Source organism: Antechinus flavipes, chromosome 1 (assembly GCF_016432865.1).
Source record: "Antechinus flavipes isolate AdamAnt ecotype Samford, QLD, Australia chromosome 1, AdamAnt_v2, whole genome shotgun sequence".
Taxonomy (NCBI): Eukaryota; Metazoa; Chordata; class Mammalia; order Dasyuromorphia; family Dasyuridae; genus Antechinus; species Antechinus flavipes.
In genome coordinates, this window is record NC_067398.1 from 51937003 (window position 1) to 51956983 (window position 19981).

The 19981-nt window shown below is 35.3% G+C and overlaps 1 protein-coding gene across 4 annotated transcripts in view; it reads right to left on the minus strand.

The window, feature by feature from the left end:
• Window positions 1-326: 326 nt before the first annotated feature.
• Window positions 327-19981, minus strand: part of RAF1 (Raf-1 proto-oncogene, serine/threonine kinase) — a 73730-nt gene continuing 54075 nt past the window's right edge. For 2 of the 4 annotated variants that reach the window (XM_051982546.1, XM_051982563.1), the window contains 12 exons: window positions 19747-19900; window positions 19100-19159; window positions 17034-17061; window positions 16804-16931; window positions 16246-16363; window positions 13845-13929; window positions 13032-13208; window positions 11227-11273; window positions 2879-2997; window positions 2042-2173; window positions 1783-1917; window positions 327-1521 (listed from right to left, as the gene is read on the minus strand). In XM_051982546.1, the coding sequence (XP_051838506.1) occupies window positions 1381-1521; window positions 1783-1917; window positions 2042-2173; window positions 2879-2997; window positions 11227-11273; window positions 13032-13208; window positions 13845-13929; window positions 16246-16363; window positions 16804-16931; window positions 17034-17061; window positions 19100-19159; window positions 19747-19900 (1324 nt within the window). In that variant the 3' untranslated portion in view covers window positions 327-1380. The remainder of the gene's footprint in view (window positions 1522-1782; window positions 1918-2041; window positions 2174-2878; window positions 2998-11226; window positions 11274-13031; window positions 13209-13844; window positions 13930-16245; window positions 16364-16803; window positions 16932-17033; window positions 17062-19099; window positions 19160-19746; window positions 19901-19981) is intronic. The other 2 variants (XM_051982554.1, XM_051982571.1) reach the window with 1 other exon arrangement.

The window sequence follows — 19981 nt, forward strand, 5'->3', positions numbered from 1 at the left end:
ATGTTCTCTAGTCCAGTCATTTTATGCATAAAGAAATTGAGGACCAGAGATTAGGTGGCTTTATCTCCACAGATCAAGAAAGATCTAGGCCTGAATCAGTCCATGTCCATGCAAGTCCAGTTTTCTACCCATAAACCATTCTGTCGTCTTTCCTTGCTTCCTACCACCACCCCGAGCCATGCACTGCAAGTCCTAATTCTAGGAGAAAACTATATTTTAGAAGAAAAATTTGTTTGCAGCCTTAGAAAATGGGCAAAAACAAACTTGTGTAATGTTAAACAAAAGAGGATCTTCCCATGATAAATGAAAAAGGAGGCCATTAAATCTAAATTTAACTTATTTTATTAAAATAAGATAAATCACTAGAACCATGGCTTACAATAAATTCATTTTCTCAGGAGCAATAAAAACAAAACCCAAACCATCAAGAAAAACTGTATATATTCAGTTTCCTTGTTTATACGAGGTATGACTGTAAAGCAACATGACAAACATTTTTTTTTGGGGGGGGGGCAGATACAAATGAAAGCTCAACTTTTTAAAACTCATACCTCATATAGTGCATCTCCTAGAAGACAGCTTCAAATTGGGAGGTCACTCTGCTTGCTTAGAGTGGAGAAACATTTAGAGGAACACAACAATTCCTCTTAAAAGACCATTAATCCACAACTGGATATCTCATTGGGTGCAAGAAGTCTCAAGTACCAAGGTATCACTCCTTAGGTCAATAATTGCAGCAAGGCTGTATATATGGCCCCCATTTGAGAACAGTACTATGGAGAACAGTTTATTCCTTCGCATGATTTGTTTTCTATGTGCAAAACTTATGTGGTAACCTGCCATCTTTTAAAAAGAATAAAAATTCCTTGGCATGATTAAGACTCATCATAGGAACTTGTATCCAGAATTCATCATCCTATTTTTCCTGTAGTTGGACTGTAGTCTTTGTCTGGAAACATCCTCTAGGACTGGAACTTTTCAGGAACTCTTCCCCCAAAGAGTTTTAGCTATTCTTACTATAAAAATATTAATTATTCCAACAAAAATGATCAAGAGAAAATATTGCCAAATAAACAGCCACCTCTGTAGAGGAAAATAAGGCTCAAGGGCATCTATTTTAAAAATTCTGGCTTGTACTGCATCTTGTCTGTTATTGGTAAAATGACACCGTTATGACACATGACACAAAATGAATGGAAAACATCTCAGTGGGCAAACAAACTGTAGAAAAAGGCAACGTGGAGTGATGTCCCTGTAGTACTTGAATTGTAGAAATCTGTAGCAGCTTTTTCTGAAGAAAAAAAATTCATCTCATCCATTAAGGTAAGAAAAGCAGAACTTTGGGGATTTTCCTGTTTGGGAGGATGGTGCAAGATATGCCTAGAAAACTGGGAGTCTTGTGGATGTCAATGTGCATGAGTTTATGTCCTCTGTATGGGCTGCACGGTGTAGAGATGGTTCGGAAGCACTGCGGTTGATTTTCGGTAAAGAATGTTGGAGTAACTCAATGGAAGACAGTATCTGAAATGAGGCATCAAAAGGGACAGATTTCAGACAACTTCATTCGAAATATGTTCAAAATGACATAAAACTAGGACACACAAACACACATGGAGAGAGAAGTTGGAGAATCTCTCCCATAAACTCGGGATGGCCTGGCTAACCAGGAAGGTTAGGGATGACCTTTCCAATTTCCCATTTTCTAGGGGTCCAACCCCTGTATCCTCCCAAGAGGGTACAACGCATAACAAACAGTACTGAAGCCCCCTAAGCAGCTCATACTTGTGGAAAAAGAGGTCTTTCTTCCTTAACTTTCTTCACACAATCTGCTACCAGCCTCTTCATAGCTTTGGGGCAATTCTTGTATAGCTTACTGAGATCTGGAGATGCATATCCTCGACCAACCATAAATATAATCTAAATGAGGGAGAAAAGAGAGAGGAAGCTGTTACTGCAACAGGTTACCTTTATTCCTTTAAATCTGGGCCCCCATCTCAAGCCACCTGTTTGAATGAACTTTCCTATTGCAAGTTGCACTCACCTGATCTCGGTTGTTGATGTGTGAATATGGTAGCTCTCCTGTCATCAGCTCATACAGCACAATACCATAAGAATAGACATCCGACTGAAAGCTGAATGGATTATTGTCCTGCATGCGGATAACTTCTGGAGCCTAAAAAAGGATTAATCGCTTTACATCAATATTGCCTGGGAAGGACGACTGTGGGACTAGATTGTTAGAAATCATTTTTGCTTTCTACAAATCCAGGAAATATATTTAGCACCCATTAATCATGAGGAAGCTGAAGACAGACTTTTCTAGATCTCTCGAACAAAGAGTAGGTGTTTTTGTGGGGTAGAGTGGGGAATAATAAAATTATGACAGAGAGGAAGAAGAGAAGTCTAAAATGAAAATGAATGTAAGTCATTGTTGTATGTAAAAGGCTTAACAGAGTGTGAGAAGATACCTGGAATTTACAAATATGAACTTGATGAACCTGCACAGAAGTATTAGATAAGTACTTGTTAAATGAATAGATGATGTGTATCATCCAAGACTAGTAAAATCCATCAATATCCAGGCAGGTTTTAACAGTGTTTAACTGCCTCTCCGTGCTTCAATTTATATACTTAAAAGGAATAAAAGTATAAACACACTGAAGATAAATGTGGTATTTGTAAGATTGTGTAGAAGAAAAAAAAGAAAAGTAAAGTCAAAGCTTTATTTCTTATATAAAGTGCTTACTTTAAATAAACCTTTGAAGGTAGGACATTTATCAGGCTTAGCTGGACAATATGGTGATTGAAGAAGGGCTGGGAGCTCACATCGGATCAGATGAGTAAGAAAGCTAAATTCAGATTTAGATTATTTCCTTACCATCCAGAGAATGGAACCTGTTGGCTGTTCCACTTGTTGAGAGCCACTCCATCTAGATTTTACTGTTGCCAAACCAAAGTCTCCTATTTTCACTGTCAAACCTTCATGAAGAAATATATCTAAGAAATCTGTTAAGGAACCATTTCAAAAAAACATATAACTTGAACTGGACCAGAGTGTAGTCATCTGCCCAAGGCATAATGAATCCCTCACCATGACATTTTTATCAAGTAATTGAGACTTTTTGAATGAAGCCCATTTTGTTCAACAACTTTAGCTTTATTAGGAAGTTCTTCACACTAAATGAAATCTACTCGTTGACATGAATTTTCCTCTCTGGAGCCAAGCAAATTGTGTTTTAACTCAGATTTCTTTTTTATCACTTAGGTTTAACTCTTGATTTTTGGTGGTGGTTGTTGCTTATTTCTCCTATTTTTAAAGTTAATTCATTTGCTGTCTCATTTTGTATTATGTAAACAGGCAGCCTTACACAAACATTTGTTGTTGTTCTGTTTTTCAGTTGTCTGAACTCTTTACGACCTCTTTTAGGGTTTTTTTTGGCAAAGTTACTGGAGAGGTTTTGCCATTTCCTTTTCCAGCTCATTCTACATGTGACAAAACTGAGGCAAATGGTTAAATGACTTGCCCAGGGTGATAACAAAACTAGTTATCTGAGGCCAGATTTTAACTCAAAAAGAGGACCTAGCTGTCCTAAACACATATCTGCACAAAATTTGTTTATTTTTCTACAACTAATGCTGTAGCTGAAAGTATGAAGTATGAAGTACTCCAATCTCTGGAGTACTCAAGTGATGTGGGTAGAGGAAAGACAGGTTACCATGGGTCTCAGTGAAGCTGTCTTAATTGATGTTCAGTCTAGCTGAATTTGAAAAGGCTTATTACCACTACCACTAGAATGCAGATTTTTTTTTTTTTTAACTCTTCAGGAAGCTATGTCCCACATTAAAAAAAGAATTTTAACTATGAAATTGTGCAAAGAGTACTAATAAAGAACAATCCTTAACTATTCTCTTCTATGAGAATTTTGAAAAGTTCTTCCCCAATATATACCTTGACCTTCCTTTCCCCTTCTGCTTCCCCTTGCATCTCAAGACATCCCCCTCACCTGACATGGTTATCCCCTGAAAACTCCCTTCACAGGAGTTCCACTTTGAGCCTCCAAGCCATACCATGCGTAAGTCAGGAAATATATTAGTCCGTCTGCACCAGTGAGCCATTCTTGCTTGCTCTTTGTAGCATTGCTGGTATGAGAGTGGCCTGTGGCTTCATCTCTTGCTCTCTGGATCCTCGACTCCCTTGATTCTTTGGAGAAGATGGTGTGTCATAATACATAGGCATGGCAGAGGAATGGTATTCCTATTTGATAGGTTTCAGAGAACAGTGTGAGGTTATTCCAAGCACTGTATATTTTCCCAAATGCAATGCTCTCAGCCCCTTGATCCAATTTGGGTACCAGCAAAATGGCCATTGTCTCTATCATATGATGGATCAACTCAAGAAGCTGTCCAGCCAAATTCAGATTGTAGTCTGGGAGTGAGGAATTCTTCATCCACTCAGCTTTTTCTAGGTGAATTTTTGGGCCAAACTCTAGTCTGAGGCTCTATAAGTTCCCAGGATTTGGTATAATTCTTAAATTGTGTGCAAACAGGAGTGACCTGGCTGCCCAACACCAAATAGACTCTTCCCATGGCAGTAAGCAGACACCTTTGGTGAATATATCTGTTTTAAGCTTTGTTTCATTCATACTGAATCAGAGAATGGATAAATAAAACTTCTGTAGATATATCTGTCAAGCAGTCTCATGGGATCTGATCTTAATACATACACAGGATACACATAATTAAAGTCCTTAAGACTACATTTTGCTCTACCAACTCAAGTGCTTCAGGGGAAAACAAACAAACAATATTCTGTACAGATATTTTGTAAAGGTCTTCAGGGCCTCATTTCTATCCAGGTTTGAGAACTGCTACAACTGTATGATCAAGAATGATTGCAAACTAGTTAATGAAATGTATTCAACAAAGAACAAAGAAATGTAAAAGGGCCAAAGTATTAAACACATTCTTTAAAAACTTCATACTCTTAATAATTTATCAAAAAGATCCATAAAGAGCTCTTGAAAAACAATGTAGGAAAGGAAAAACAGAGGCTCAACACTGATATCCTTAAAAATGAATAGATCATAAAAGAAAACAATTGCCAAATATATCAAGAATAAAGACACAACACAATGACATTTTATGAACATAACTGAAAGAAATTCTTAGAGAAAATTCTATATTTGAGAATTTTAAATTTACACAGCCACTACTTGTCAGGTGTTACTGACTCTTTATCCATTATGCCATGGTCAGTTCTCTTTTGAAAAAATATATATTAAAAAGATTAATGAATTATATTTCCTAATTTAATGCACTTTTTAAAAAGTGATGTATCAACTCAAAAGAAGCACAAAGGAAAAATAAATTTAGAAAACTAGAGAAAAAGAGCAATGGCGCAGTGGTTACAGCACCAGCATTGGAGTCAGGAGGACCAGAATTCAAATTCAGTCTTTTAACACTTCCTAGCTGTGTGAGCCTGGGTAAGTCAACCCCAATTGCCTTGCCTCCCCCAAAAAATAATCAGAGAAAGAAGAAATAGAAAACAAAGAAGGTTTCTGGTAATTTCAAAAACAACAAAACCAACAAACCTTTTTAATTTGCTTTTAAATAAAATAAAGTATTACCAATGTGAGTTCACAATGGGAGAAAAAAAGAATTATCAAGGTCTACTATACAAAGCAAGAGTTTAAGGGAAATAATTATAGAAATTTTCAAAAAATAGTCAAATTAGACTGATATAGAGGTGTTTTTAAAAAATAAGCCATAAAGAAAGAAAAAAACAAACAAACCTTAGTGCGGGTGGATCTCATAGGTGAATTTTAAGCAAGCTTTTTAAAGAGCAATTATTAATATCTGTGACAAATTATTCTGAACAAGTGACTTTGAAAGCACTTTACAAAATTCTTTTCATGAATAAAAAATTATGTTAATACCTAAACAAAAGAAAAATAAAGCAGAGGGGAGAAAAATCAACCAAAAATTGTCAAATGAGAGGGAAAAATACTTGTAACAACTGTGTGTGTGACAAATCTATAAATATCCAAGATATATAAGGAGCTTTAACCCAAATGTATAAGACCAAAAGCCATTCCCCAAAAGATTACTGGCCAAAACTTAAGGGCAAACTTCTCAAAAAAAAAAAAAAATTCAATATTTTAACAATCAAATGAAAGCCTGTTCTAAATCACTAATAAATATAAACAAATTTAAATTAAGATTTCACTTCACATCCAGAAGAAATTGGCAAAAATGAGAAAAGATAGAAACAGACAATAGTGCCATATGGGAAATGAGGCACACTGATCATAAGCTATGAGTTGGCTCATTCATTCTGGAAAAGCTATTTGAAATTATGATAAAAAGTATTTAAAATTTCCATGCTCTTTGATCCAGAGACTGTACTATTAGAAATATACCTCAAGGAGGGCAGCTAGATGGCACAGTGGATAGAGCACCAGCCCTGAAATCAGGGCGACCTGAGTTCAATTCTGGTCTCAAACACTTAACACTTCCTAGCTGTATGACCTTGGGCAACTCACTTAACCCCAATTGCCTCAGCAAAAAAAAGAAAAGAAATATACCTCAAGGAAGTAAAATACAGAAAGGTCCTCCATATGCTGAAATATTTAAACAGCACTGAAAACATGAACTAATGTAGAATGATATTAGTAAATAAAACCAGGAAAACAATAGGCACAATGATAACAAAGATGCAAAGAACAACAAAATGGATCTGAAAGCTTTGCATTGAAAGTGACTAATCTTGATTTCAAAGAAGAAATGAGAAAATGTGCCTCCTCACTTTTACTGAAGATGGGGATGGAGAGGTCCATAGTAGTGGAGGGATACATAGGCTATCAAGCATAGTTGATATGTCAGCCTACGTTTATTTTTTTAAACAAAGAAAAGCTTTATGAAGTAGCCTGGAGTGGTAATATATTCAGAAATTAATCTGATATTTTAAAAAGCATCAAAACTTAAAAAAAAAAAAAAACCACACCTATTAGTTCCATAAAGACATCTGAAAAAAAAAAAAAAAAAATGCTGATTCTTTTCTCATTTTCAAAAGACTAAGGAAGTGGATACAAAATTAAATTTTTTTCCAATTATCAAGGAATTCCTTCCCCATCCAGGCAAAAAACACATCTTTTCTAATAAAAAAGCAGTCAAGCAAAAAAAAAAAAAAAAAAACCCACATTAGCTATATCGAAAAATGTATTTTATTCTGCTTCTTAGCTTATCACTTATCAAAATCATGGGTTATCTGTATTCTTGTTCTCCAGTTGTGCTCACTTTCAGAGACATCCGTCCATACTATGTCTTCCCAAGTTTCTTTGAAATTTTATTACTTTACCATATGTCAAGATCACATAAGATTGGGTGGCTGCATTTTGGGGAGATGATATCCCAAAGAATAAAAGATAAAGGTTTACAACCAGCAATAACTTACCTAGCAAAACTGAGCATAATCTTACAAGGGAAAAAACCTCAAATTAGAGGATCACTAAGCATTTCTTCATGAAAGATCAGAGAAGAGAAGGTAAACATAGGTGAGCAACAATAAGAGAGTACACAAAGATGAATTGTTTGCATTCTACTAGAGAGAAATATTACAGTCTCCTGTCATCAGAAGTCACAAGCTTAGACACAGCAACTGTGTTCTGAAAAAATCAATTTCCACAAAATACATACTCAATACAGATATTTTACCCTGCAAGAAAATAGGTGAGGAATGGGATATGGAAAGAGGGAAAGGGTGATTAAAAAAAAAGAGAGTATATCAGGAGAAAGAGTAATCAGATTATACACCTCAACAATGATACTGTTTGAGGATGTATTCGATGGAAGTGGATCTCTTCGATAAAGAGAGCTAATACAGTTTCAATTGATCAAAGATGGGCAGAAGCAGCTACACCCAAAGAAAGAACACTGTGAGATGAATATAAACTGCCTGCATTTTTGTCTTTCTTCCCGGACTATTTATACCTTCTGAATTCAATTCTCCCTGTGCAACAAGAAAACTGTTCGGTTCTGCACACGTATATTGTATCCAGGATATACTGTAACCTATTCAACATGTAAAGGATTGCTTGCCATCTGGGGGAGGGGGTAGAGGGAGGGAGGGGAAAAATCGGAACAGAAGTGAATGCAAGGGATAATGTTGTAAAAAATTACCCTGGCATGAGTTCTATCAATAAAAAGTTATTTAAAAAAAAAAAAAAAGAGAGAAAGAGCAGTCAGTACCAAAACACTTTTGAGGAAGGACAGGGTGAAAGGAGGGAGAGAATAGATGAGAGAAAATAGAGTTAGCAAGAGTAATTGTAAAAAGAATTTTGAAACAAATTTCTCTGATAAGGCTTCATTTCTCAATCACAGGGAACTGAGTCAAATTTATAAAAAAGTAAAAGTCATGCCCTAATTGATAGATGATCAAAAGATATAATATATGCCCAAAAGGGCCAAAAATTCATGCATATCCTTTGACCTAACAATACCACTACTAGTCATGTATATCAAAAGAGATTCAAAAAAAAAAATCCTACATATACAAAAAATATTCATAGCAGCTCTTTTCTTAGGGCAAAAATGCTAGAAATTGAAGGGATGCCCATTAATTAAGGAATGGCTCAATAAACTGATATATGTTTATGATGGGATATTATTGTTAATAACAATTGAGAAATAATGAGCAGGATGCTCTCAGGAAAAAAAAACAACAAAAAAAAAAATACACAACAACGGGGAGAGTCCTCCATGAACTCACGCAAAGTGAAATGTACTATATACAAAGTAACAGCAATGTCCTGGGATGAACAGCTGCAAAGGACTTTGCAACTCAGTAGTACAATCATCTACAACTACTGAGAAAGATTTATGATGAAAAATTCTCTCCATGCCCAGAGAAGAAAATGATTGGGTCTGAATACAGATTGAAGCATTCTCTCCTTTTTTTAAACTTAATTTTTCTTGAGGGTTTTTATTTTTATAGGGTGGGAGATCTATGTTTTCTTTTACAAAACTCAATTTACTTGATTTTTATGGAAATGTTTTGCATAACTCACATGTGGTTTCTTAATTGTAGGTGGGGATAAGGGAGAGAATCTAGAATTCAAAAAATTTTAAACCAAATGTAAAAAAATTATTTTGAATGTAACTAGGGGAAAATATTAAACCATAAATTAAGTAATTAATTAAAGAAAAATCAATTTTCATTGTAGAATGAAAGGAATTAACAGATTAGGTTAAGTAGACACTGGCCATACGCTAAATCTGGGAAACTAATATTTCTAATTGAATCTATTATACCATCTTTTTTGGAGAGGGAGAGGAAGAAGGTCATCTATGTCTTTTTTCAAATAGCAGAAAATGTAAAGGTTAAAAATTACTTGAACTTTTTAGGACTTGTTATATAACTCACATTCAAATCTTTATTATATTTCTCTCATTGGAAGACAAGAAATCAAAGAAATTTCTATTGGAAGTCCTACTTTAGACCTAGATTTCATAATACTAAAAAGCAATTCCCTCTAAGTCCTTCAGATTCTTCATGGAGCAGAAGAATTTGCCTAACTCCTTGAGCCTTTGCTTTCAATGGATTTGCAAAGTATTTCCAACATTTTTCTCATATACATTCATTTTGTTATTTGCTCTATTATACGAAATAATTTTCATTTTATTTGTACAAAATCATTTTGTGTATAATGAATCTTATACTCCAACCAAAATGGATGGTTCCCCATTTTAACATCCTCACTTTCCATTTTCCATACTTTTGCTCATGCTGTCCTATTTTTTGGAATATTGTTCCATTGTTTAAAATTCTGATTAAATGCTACTTCCTCCAGGAAGTCTTCTCTATACCTCCAGCCAAGAGATGATTTTCCCCACTTTGGCCTTAAATAAGATACATAAAAACAGTGTCCAATGTACTTAATATTTCAATTGGGCTGTCTCTATCTATGGTATTTTAGGTTCCATGAAAACAGGGACTGTTTTATCTTTACATCTTCCCCAGTGTCTAGTAAAGTGCTCTGTACACAGACAGCCCTTAAACAAGTGTGCACTAAATGGAAATGAATGAAACCCATCGGTTACTTAACTGGGGGGGAAAAAAAAACCCAGAGGCCTATCTGCTAAATAAATTATTGTACATTAATGTTATGAATATTATTATACTGTAAGAGAAGCATGAGGAAAATTTACATATAAACTTATGTGGGGAAATTAGGGGGCATCATAGTGCACTGAGCACTGGGCTTGGGGTCAAGAAAACTTGAGCCTCCAATCTAGCTTCAGATATTTATTAGCTAAGTGGCCCCATGCAAGTTACCTGACCCATGACTGCCTTAGTTTTTCTTATCTGTAAAATGGGGATAACAACATTTACCTGCCAAGACTCTTGTGAGGATCAAATGAGATAACAATTGTCAAGTATTTAGCACAGCACCTGGAACATAATGCTAAATAAAATGCTAGCTATTATTACTATTATTATTATTGTTACCACATGAAGTAAGCAGATCCAGGAAAACAATAGCATGACTATAATAATGTAATGGAAAGTACAACAATAACAAAGGAATTCAAATTGAATGCTGTATAATTATAATGAAGAAAAAAAGGAGCTACCTTCTCTTGCTCTTTTGCGAAAGTAGGGAGACTTTCTGTATGACACCGTATATGATGTCACACTTCTGACATGTTGCTTAGTTCTGCAGAACTTTATTTCTCTCTATCTAAGGAAATGAATGCATTGGGAATGTTCAAACAAATTTTTAATTTTAAAAAATTAAAATGATTAAGATTAGCCACAAAGAGATGAGAATGCATCACTCACTCGATTCTCAGTGGAGGTAGGAGACTGTGAGTATGGAAGCTATAGGATTTTGTGGATGTATCAGTGCTTTGTTATTTTTCAAAATAAGGATCGTTCTCTGGGACTGTACACTGGGAAATATGGATGATTTAAAAACAAGATAGCAATAAAAATAGTATTTAAAAAATTAAAAGCTACCATGATGAAAATTAATCCATTAACTCTATGGCAACTGTAAGGAAGAACTAGGGAGACAAATGTCCAGCCTTATATATTGTGTAGTCCTTCCTCAGTTGTATGAAGACTTCTTCAAGCTACATGGAGCACTGTTAATGTACATATTTGGATCTTCTTAAATCATGGAACCTTTCACATTAATCACATCAAACTACATAATTAAAGGATACTATTTGATTTCATGTCCCTGTGGATGATGTTCTTTGCATGTAAATAACTGTAAAAGAAAAAAAAGAAAAAAATTATAAAAATATATTCATTTACATGATGTAGAATCATTTCCAGAATGGAAAAGCAAAAACTCCAAAGTGCAAATAAGGAAACAGAGTTGTTTTATCATTAGCTTGTTCTATTTCTTTTTCTGAAATGGGACTACTTAAGCAATTTACTTCCTCTTAATCTGGGAAGCCTATATTTTTGGAAGTAGTCATCCATTTCACTTAGGTTATCAAATTTATTGGCATAAAGTTGGGCAAAGTAACCCCTTATTATTTCTTTAATTTCCTCTTCATCAGTGGTTATTTTATCATTAAAATGACTTTACAAAAGTTCCTTTTGAGGCTTCAGTAACCAAATCAATTAACTGAGGATCAATGACCTCACCATCTTACATCTAACAGTGTCAGAAGATAATTCCAGGGTAAAGTAGTATTCCACACAGTGAGGTCACTGAAACTTTAAGACAGAGAAAGACTACTGCGGCTCTAAAGGACCTGAGAGGCTATGTGGACAAATCCATTCCTTTCAAGCAGTTGTCTAGGCAGCATATATTCAATAACAATGCTAAGAGACAATGAATATTTTTTTCTACTTGGTCAGGAAGTTTTTTATTGTCTAGTGGATATCAAAAAGAATCTCAAATCCAATCTTACCACTAGTTTCTCTAAAATAAAAACAAGCAATAAAAAAGCAAAGTTTAATTCTAGGATGATCACAGATTTAGAATTTCAAGGGACCTCAAAAGCCAATTAATCCAAGCCTCTTGTTTAAGAATAAGAAAACTGAAGTCCAGGAAAAGTCAGTGTGTCTTAGGCTAATGTCACAGAGGCATTGAATATCTATTTTCCTATGGGGAGCTAATCAAGCATATGTTTTTGCCTCAATAAATAAATAAATAAATAACGTTTGTATATTTATTAAATTTATTATTTATTTAAAAAATAAAGAACAGACCAATTGGTCTATTCCAAAAATTATCTAATGAATTTCTGTCATACAGCTTAGAGCTTCTCTACCCCCCGCCCCGCCTTTTTTTTGCAGGGGAAGGGGTGATAACAATTTCCCTATGTATACTTCCAGATCTTAGAAATGACCAAAGTTTTTGATCTTTTCAAACAAAATTATCATTTGAGTTAACTGTGATCAAAGCATGACTAAATCTTCTCTTGAGGTCCTCTCTATCCAGGAAGGAGGAGATGTCACCAGTTGAAAAGCTCAGCTTGGAATCAAGGTTGAATCCAGCTCCAAAGCTTATGAGACCATGGGCAAGTCCCTCAACCTTTCTGAGCAATCTTTAAAATCCCGACAATATTTATTCTGCTGTCCACACACAGGGTTGTCATGAGGAGAACATGTTCTAAGGTCTAGCTACAGAAATAAGAGTTTCTGTCATTACTGACCACAAGGACCAAATAACTCTGAACAACCTTTCTCAACTCTGATATATTGGGAGTTCCCGAAGGCTCAGAAGGGGTGTGGTTTGCTGGAGTCTCTGTGGCAGCCAGGGTTGGCTAAGGCACTGGGGGTGGCCAAGAGAGTTGGAAACCACACCAACCTCTGAAGAGGTTTCCTTTTCTCTAATTGATTTTAATCCCAAGGCTAGTTTTCAGTCAAATTCACACAAAGTCCTTCAATATATATTTAATTTGTATAAACTACATGTAACCTAAATGCTGAACATGAATACATATCAAATGTCTTTTCAAAATCAGGACTATTTTGATTAAGACATGATATAATCCCCTGAAGTACTTACTCCATTCCTTGAGCTGTCTGCCGGGCAATATCAATAAGTTGGAACATTTGAAATTTGGTCTCCTGGACATGGAGGTGTTTATAAAGACTGCTCCCCTCACACCACTGTGTCACAATGGCCAGGTTATCTTTAGTCATATAACCCATGAACAACAGAATGTTAACATGCCTGGTTTTTCTGAAGAAAAATATAAAGAAAAAAAAATTTCCTATTATCCTTATGAAGTAACATCAAAACAAAGGAGATTACTGACAGACTTTAGCGAAGTCCAAGCCAAGGTATCAAAGTGTCAAGGCATTACAGTCTAAACAGAAAACTTAAACCTAAAAATCATCTTCACTTAATTACCTTTCTGACCTTGGGTTAATCATTAAAACTCACTGGGCTTCTCATTCCCGATGCATAAAAGGAGAGCAGACATTTCAGCATTGATTACAGGGGAGCATGAAGGGGGAATAAAAACAACACAGTCTTTGGCCCCAAAGAACTTGGGAGTCCACTGGAGGGAAGGAACCAAAGTATTCATTTACGCTCTAGATCACAGCTGATGGAGGGTGGGGGAGATAGGATGGCCAAAATTAGTGTAAGAAGGGAAGCATGGGGGAAAAGGACCAGGAAGGTCTCTCAGCAGACCAATGACATGGTCAGACTATGTACATTAATTGACCTCAGAGGTCCCCTCTTAAGTCTGAATCACTGTAAGAAGCACTATGTACTCACTAAGACGATTATCCCATGGAACATTTTCACAGAACAAATCACACATTTGGCAGAAGGGCCTCTAAAACAAGACAACAAAACTTCTCTGCTCACCTTAAGACAGCCACTTCATTCCTGAAAGCCTGAAGCTGTTCTGGGGTTGGATCAATGACTTTTAATATCTTCACAGCAACATCTCCTGCAAATTAACTTAAAGTCAACACGACAAAAAAGGAATGCTTTTTATTTCAAGTTGTCATCTATGTGATAGAGCAGGGAACTGCCATCTAAGAAGGTGGTCACATCAATGCAGGTTCTGCTATAAATGGTTCTCATGAGCCATTTTCTTCAGTCTCATTTCTGATTCTGTTGTCTTTCTTACTCAATAAATGCCATTGTGCCAGACCCATTATGAAATCCCTGCTCTCAGCCTCTTCCCATCTAATTCACTTAGCTCATCTTCCCACACTTGGGAGCCATGACATTTTTCTCACTGACTTCTTTTTGAAGGAAGCCTTTCTCCTTGGGCTTGAAACCTTGTTTCTAAATTTTTTTTTCTCTATCTTCTCCTTACCCCCTCCCCTAGACAGCAAGTAATCCAATACATATTAAACATGTTTGCATATATTTTGAAAATAAAAAGCTATTTTTTTTTAAAAAGGTCAGATAATCAATAGTAAGAAATCAGCTTAATTTGTATAGTATTAGATTCCAGTAGTAAGTAACCATACAATTAAACAGTGGTCCAGTATAAGTCTTGAATGTAGAGTGTTTATGTAAAAATTTGAGGTGGTATTATTATTAATTATTATTTAAAAATTAATAAAAACAACAAAAATTGTGCTATTATTATTAACAAAAATAATTTTAAAATCATTAATAAAAATAATAAATAAATAATTTAATGAAAAGTTTAAAATAAAAATAAAAAATTAATAAAAATAAAAAATAAAACAAAACTTATTAATAAAAATTAACAAATAATAATAATTAATAAAAATAGAAATAAAATATTAATTTTTTTAAAAACAGCAATAAGAGTAAAGCTGAACAAGAACTTTTCCCTTTATCATTTAAAAATAAGAAACAGTCCATTATTTCAAACAACATTTAAAGTTCTTGTACAATCCTTAGTCTGCTGCAAATGTCTGTTTACTATTCTGTCTGCCTTAATCTTGAGATCTAATTTTTGTTGTTTTTTTTTTAATTTAATTCTATTTTTAGTTCTAAATTCTTTTCCTCTTCCACTGAGAAAACAAGAAAAAGAAAGCTTTGTGTCAAAAGCAAATGCGAAACTATCTTTGAATATATTTTGCATTTTTTAAAAAGCATTTTATTTTCAAAACATGTGCATAATTTTCAATATTTATCCTTGCAAAACCTTGTGTTCTAAATTTTTTTTTCCTTTCCTTCTCCTTGCCCCCTTCCCTAGACAGGCAAGTAATCCAATAAACATGTACAATTTTTCTATACATATTTCCACATTTATCATGTTGCATAAGAAAAATCAGATCAAAAAGGAAAAAAAAAATGAGAAAAAAAAAGCAAGCAAACAAACGACAAAAAAGGTGAAAATACTCTGTTGTGATCCATATTCAGTATCCACAGTCCTCTTTCTGGATACAGATGACTCTCTCCATCACAAATCTGTTGGAACTGGCCTGAATCACCTCATTGTTGAAAAGAGCCACGTCCATCAGAATTGATCATCATATAATCTTGCTTTTGCTGTGTATAATGTTCTCTTGGTTCTACTCACTTTCCTTATCAGACTGTTTTTAACAAGGATGCTGTAAGTGAACTTAAACTTGTATTTATATTCTGTCTTTGGTTTCATTATTCCAATTGGAATTTGAAATTTAAATCTGAATTACAGTTCCACATTTCACTTATCTGAAATAGTTGAAAAGGAGGTGCTTTTCCCAATAAGTGAGTTTTCTAGGTAACTGAAGCTGACCCTTTTTTAGGAGTAAAACTTTTTAAAACATTTTTTGAATGACTACATAAGTAAAATGTGTTACATACTTCCTTGCAATCTCAAGCACAGGATATTGAACAAATATATCCTTTTTGTAATGACTTATGGCCATCACAATGAACAATAGTTCTCATAAACAAAACATTTTTAATCTCAAGGGAAAGCTTGAAAAATGCATCCACTGTGCACATCTGTCACTAGAGGCAATGAACCTTCACCATGACACATTTAATTTTATGATACAAAATAAGCTGTCATCTGCCATTGATTTTGGAAGGGCTTTGGAAATGTGAACAAATTTAAAAGGTTGGTTGTTTCAATCTTAATGTCCCTGTCCCAACTCTCTCATCCCAATGCTGTCCCAATGCTCCAATTGCTTCTAAGCACCCTAACTACTGTGTAAATAGCTCAATCTGGCACAGAATTCTGTGCTTGAGCTCCTTGGCTTTTCCTTTCTTGGACCATATCCCCATATGCTAAAATATAGTATACTGCAGAGGCATGAAACCTGAAATGAGCAGCCTGGCCCATACTCACCATGCCATTTGCCCTTGTACACTGTCCCAAAGGATCCCGACCCTATTCTGGTTGATAACATGACCTCACTGGCTTCTATTTCCCAGTAATAGCTTGAATCCCTCTGTCCACGTGGCCTCTGGAACAAGTAAATGGGTCAGAGTAAAACATAGCAAATATACCCACAAATGACCACCAACATACAAATTGTTTCTGAACATCAGTGTGTGAAAACAAATGATGTCAAACACTGACATGTAAGACTCCCCAACATACATTACAAAAGCCTTCAGATTAAATGGCTGGCCTTCTCTGTAATAGCCTGAATTCTGCCCTCCCTTCCTACCAGAACTCTGGCCTCTGATCCCAGGACCTCCCTGGACTTAGAAAAGTAAGATTTCCTGGCCATTCTCCAGCACACTGCCAGATTTCTACTCTTTACGTGCCTCTCCCCTCTGGAGATCATTAAGCTCCTAAGAGACAAGGACCAACTGGCTTTCTTCAATTTTAATCCCAGTGCACTTAATAACTGTTGTATCCTTCACTATTTGAAACAATAAATCAAGATGACATACTTACAATTTTATTTTTTTCTTGTGTGCTGGATCCCGGAGCTCTTTCTCTGTGTGCTGGAACAGGTGTTTTGGACTGAGACCAGCCAGTTGGACTCAGGTTGTTTGGACTACTGGACAAAGCTGAAGGTGAGGCTTAACAAAAAGACAAAGTCATTTAAGGTATACATGAGCTAACAAGAAACCCAGAGTGATTAAAAGAAAGCATGTTACAGTTTATGTATGACATACAAGTACCTGATTCACTGTGACTTCGAATTGCATCCTAAAACAGAAAAGAAAAAAATAATTAACTTTTACCTTATCTTGTGGGAAAGGACAGGAAAGGGAGAATATACAAAAATGGAAAGAGGATTATGAAATATCTAAAATTCAGAAATTATAAAAATATAACTTGGGAGATTTTCTTTTGACTAAATTTTATATATATATATATGTGATTGACATATTCCTCAAGGATTTATATATATATATATGTGATTGACATATTCCTCAAGGATTTTACTCCAAGCAATAAAATGGTTTATGTTCATTTGCTATCTACAGAAAAGCAATCCCAATTTCCCCCCAACAAAAGACTACTGAAATATTAGTCAAGTGGGACGGTCTTTTCTTTAGTCAAATCCCAATTTTCTTGTTATTCCTAATTTCAGTGGGTTCAGTGAAACAGATCACAATGCAAAACTGTCATGGATTGTTCAAGTTCCTGTTGGCATTCAGCATGGTCAAATGTAGGTTTGGAAGTGGACAGTGACTGCATGGAAAGAAGTGATTTGGCCTTGGCCACAGAGTGGCAGAGTCTGGCCAAGAAATCAGCTCCCCTGACTTTGGGTCTAATCCTCTTCCCATTGCATCAGGCAACCTCCTCCAGTTGAGGAACAAGGTCCCCTCACCAGCAGAGTTCCATCTTAAAAAAAAAAAAGACTTCACAGAGTGGCTTTGGATACTATGGCACTTTCTTCTGAAGGCTTACTTCTGTAATTAATATTCAGTACTAATTAATAGAAATATCTATTTGCTGGATGACAAAAGCTTCATTCTCACATAAAAGGACTCCATTTTCTCCTTAGGCCTACCTATTGCTTATAACAAAATCTTTCTACTTTTTATATGTAACCACAATAAAAAGCATTTATAAAAATACATTAAAATACTTGAAATCATTCAGATTTCTGGCAAGGAAAAAATTAAAAACAAATAAGCATCCTTTTACAATCTGAACACCAAAACTAAAGCTATTTTGGGGTTTTTAAAACTCTCTTAGCAAATTACTTCACTAAAGGCTTAGACATATCCTGAGAGTTGAATTCAGCTCTTCTAACAACTGACTCCATTGCAAAACTAATGTAATAATTTTAATGAACTGAAGTATATCACAATATAAACTAGAGCAACGGTTTTCTATGTGCTAAGATGAGATTTATTTCATTGCCTTCCTTTCCTCAACCTATATACATGCTTTATCCATAAGCTGCTTATGTTGCTTTGTTCTCTTAGAATTTGTCCTTTAAAAGGAATCATAAATATTAAAACTTAAATAAAACAACATGCACTAGTAAGTTTTAAGTAACTAGAAAAAAGGAGAAAGTAAACCTGATTCCAAAGAAGAGGGATGATTAAGATAATTATGCTAATCATTTATTAGAATAGAAATACTTGAATTTTCCTCCTGTGAAATTTTCTCTATTACTGAAATTGCTAGAGAAGAATGAGAGAATCATTTATTCAAATAAGCACATCCAAAAATTTGGAGTCAAAATTTGTCAGATAGGCATGGAAGCTTAGCTTTCATTTAAAAAAGTAACAACTGGTGGGACAAATGAACTTAGAGGTAATCATCTGGAATCTAGAATAAATAAATGGCACATACTTGCCAAGAGTTGCTAGTGTTGACTGACAAAACTAAAACAGCAATCAAACAAATTGAAAAGACAAACACACAGCTTATAAATGAGACACAGCATTTCTATATTACTACTATATAGAAATCAATTACAGAAGAACTAGAGTTTCAAGTTTAAAAAAAAAGGAAAAAATGATCCAATATTTGCATGTGTTGACATAGGTGAAATTGAATTCCACCCTCCCCCCAAAAAATTCTAAGAAGCAGTTAACAAGAGAGCAAAAAAGTTTCCTGCGGTACGTAACCTTTTAATCTTATAGGAATGTTGCAGAAGTTATGAATACTAGTGTGGCAAAATCACGGATTAAAATTCTCTCCTGCCTCGATGCTATGCTGTGTGGCACAGTCTGGGCAATCCTGTTAATCACAAGAAAGCAAAGGCATGAAGAAGGATACCTACTCTTGCCCTCAAACATGACCGTCTGCACCACGCCCTGGGAGAAGTGTTCACGCTGCTATTCTAGTCCAAAGCAATGAGAAATAAAGAAGAAAGAACACAGGTAGCATTTGAGTGTTTTCAGTTGCTATGGAAGAGGAACTAGAAAGAAAAGGAAACAAAAACACCCCAGCAGGAAAGCAAGAAAAGAAAAGCAGTGGAAGCCAACCTCTGGGCACTTCACTCAGTATAGAACCCCTCCCCAAATGGGATACCATCAATCCTGCAACTTGTTCCAGACTTTTAAACTTAGAAGCACTTTCCTACCTTGCAGAGAGCTGGCCCTTTCCTCATCCCTTACAAAAAAAGGCCAAAACATTAGTGTTCCTTATCATGAATGTGCTAGCTTGGTACCTGTGCAAGTTTGGAAGAAAAAGGCTCATACTAGGATTTCTATGAGCAGTGCTGCCTCTAATCCAACAATCCCCGATTTATTACTCAGCCAGGCAAAAATGTTATAAAGGAAGCAGGGCAAATTCAAACATTAAGGGATGTTAGAGACCATCATAATTTTGGTATGAAAACCAGCACTGGTATTTATCTTGAAAAATAAAATCTCTTCCTATTTGAAATTAGTGCTAAACAATTTTCATTTCAAGTAGTCCCATTACCTCTATAATCCGACTGTCCACTGGCATGGTGGTGCTGACCATGTGGACATTTGGGGTGGACGTAGACCTCTGCCTCTGGGAAAGGGAGCCCTCCGAAGATGGCGGCGATGTGCTGAACGTGAAGGCATGGGGCGTGGAATACCTGTGCTGGGAACTAGTAAGGGGGGAAAAAAGAGGCTAAGTCATCTTCAAACTTCCCCATACTAAAATATATTTGCTTACTTTCCTCATAAAG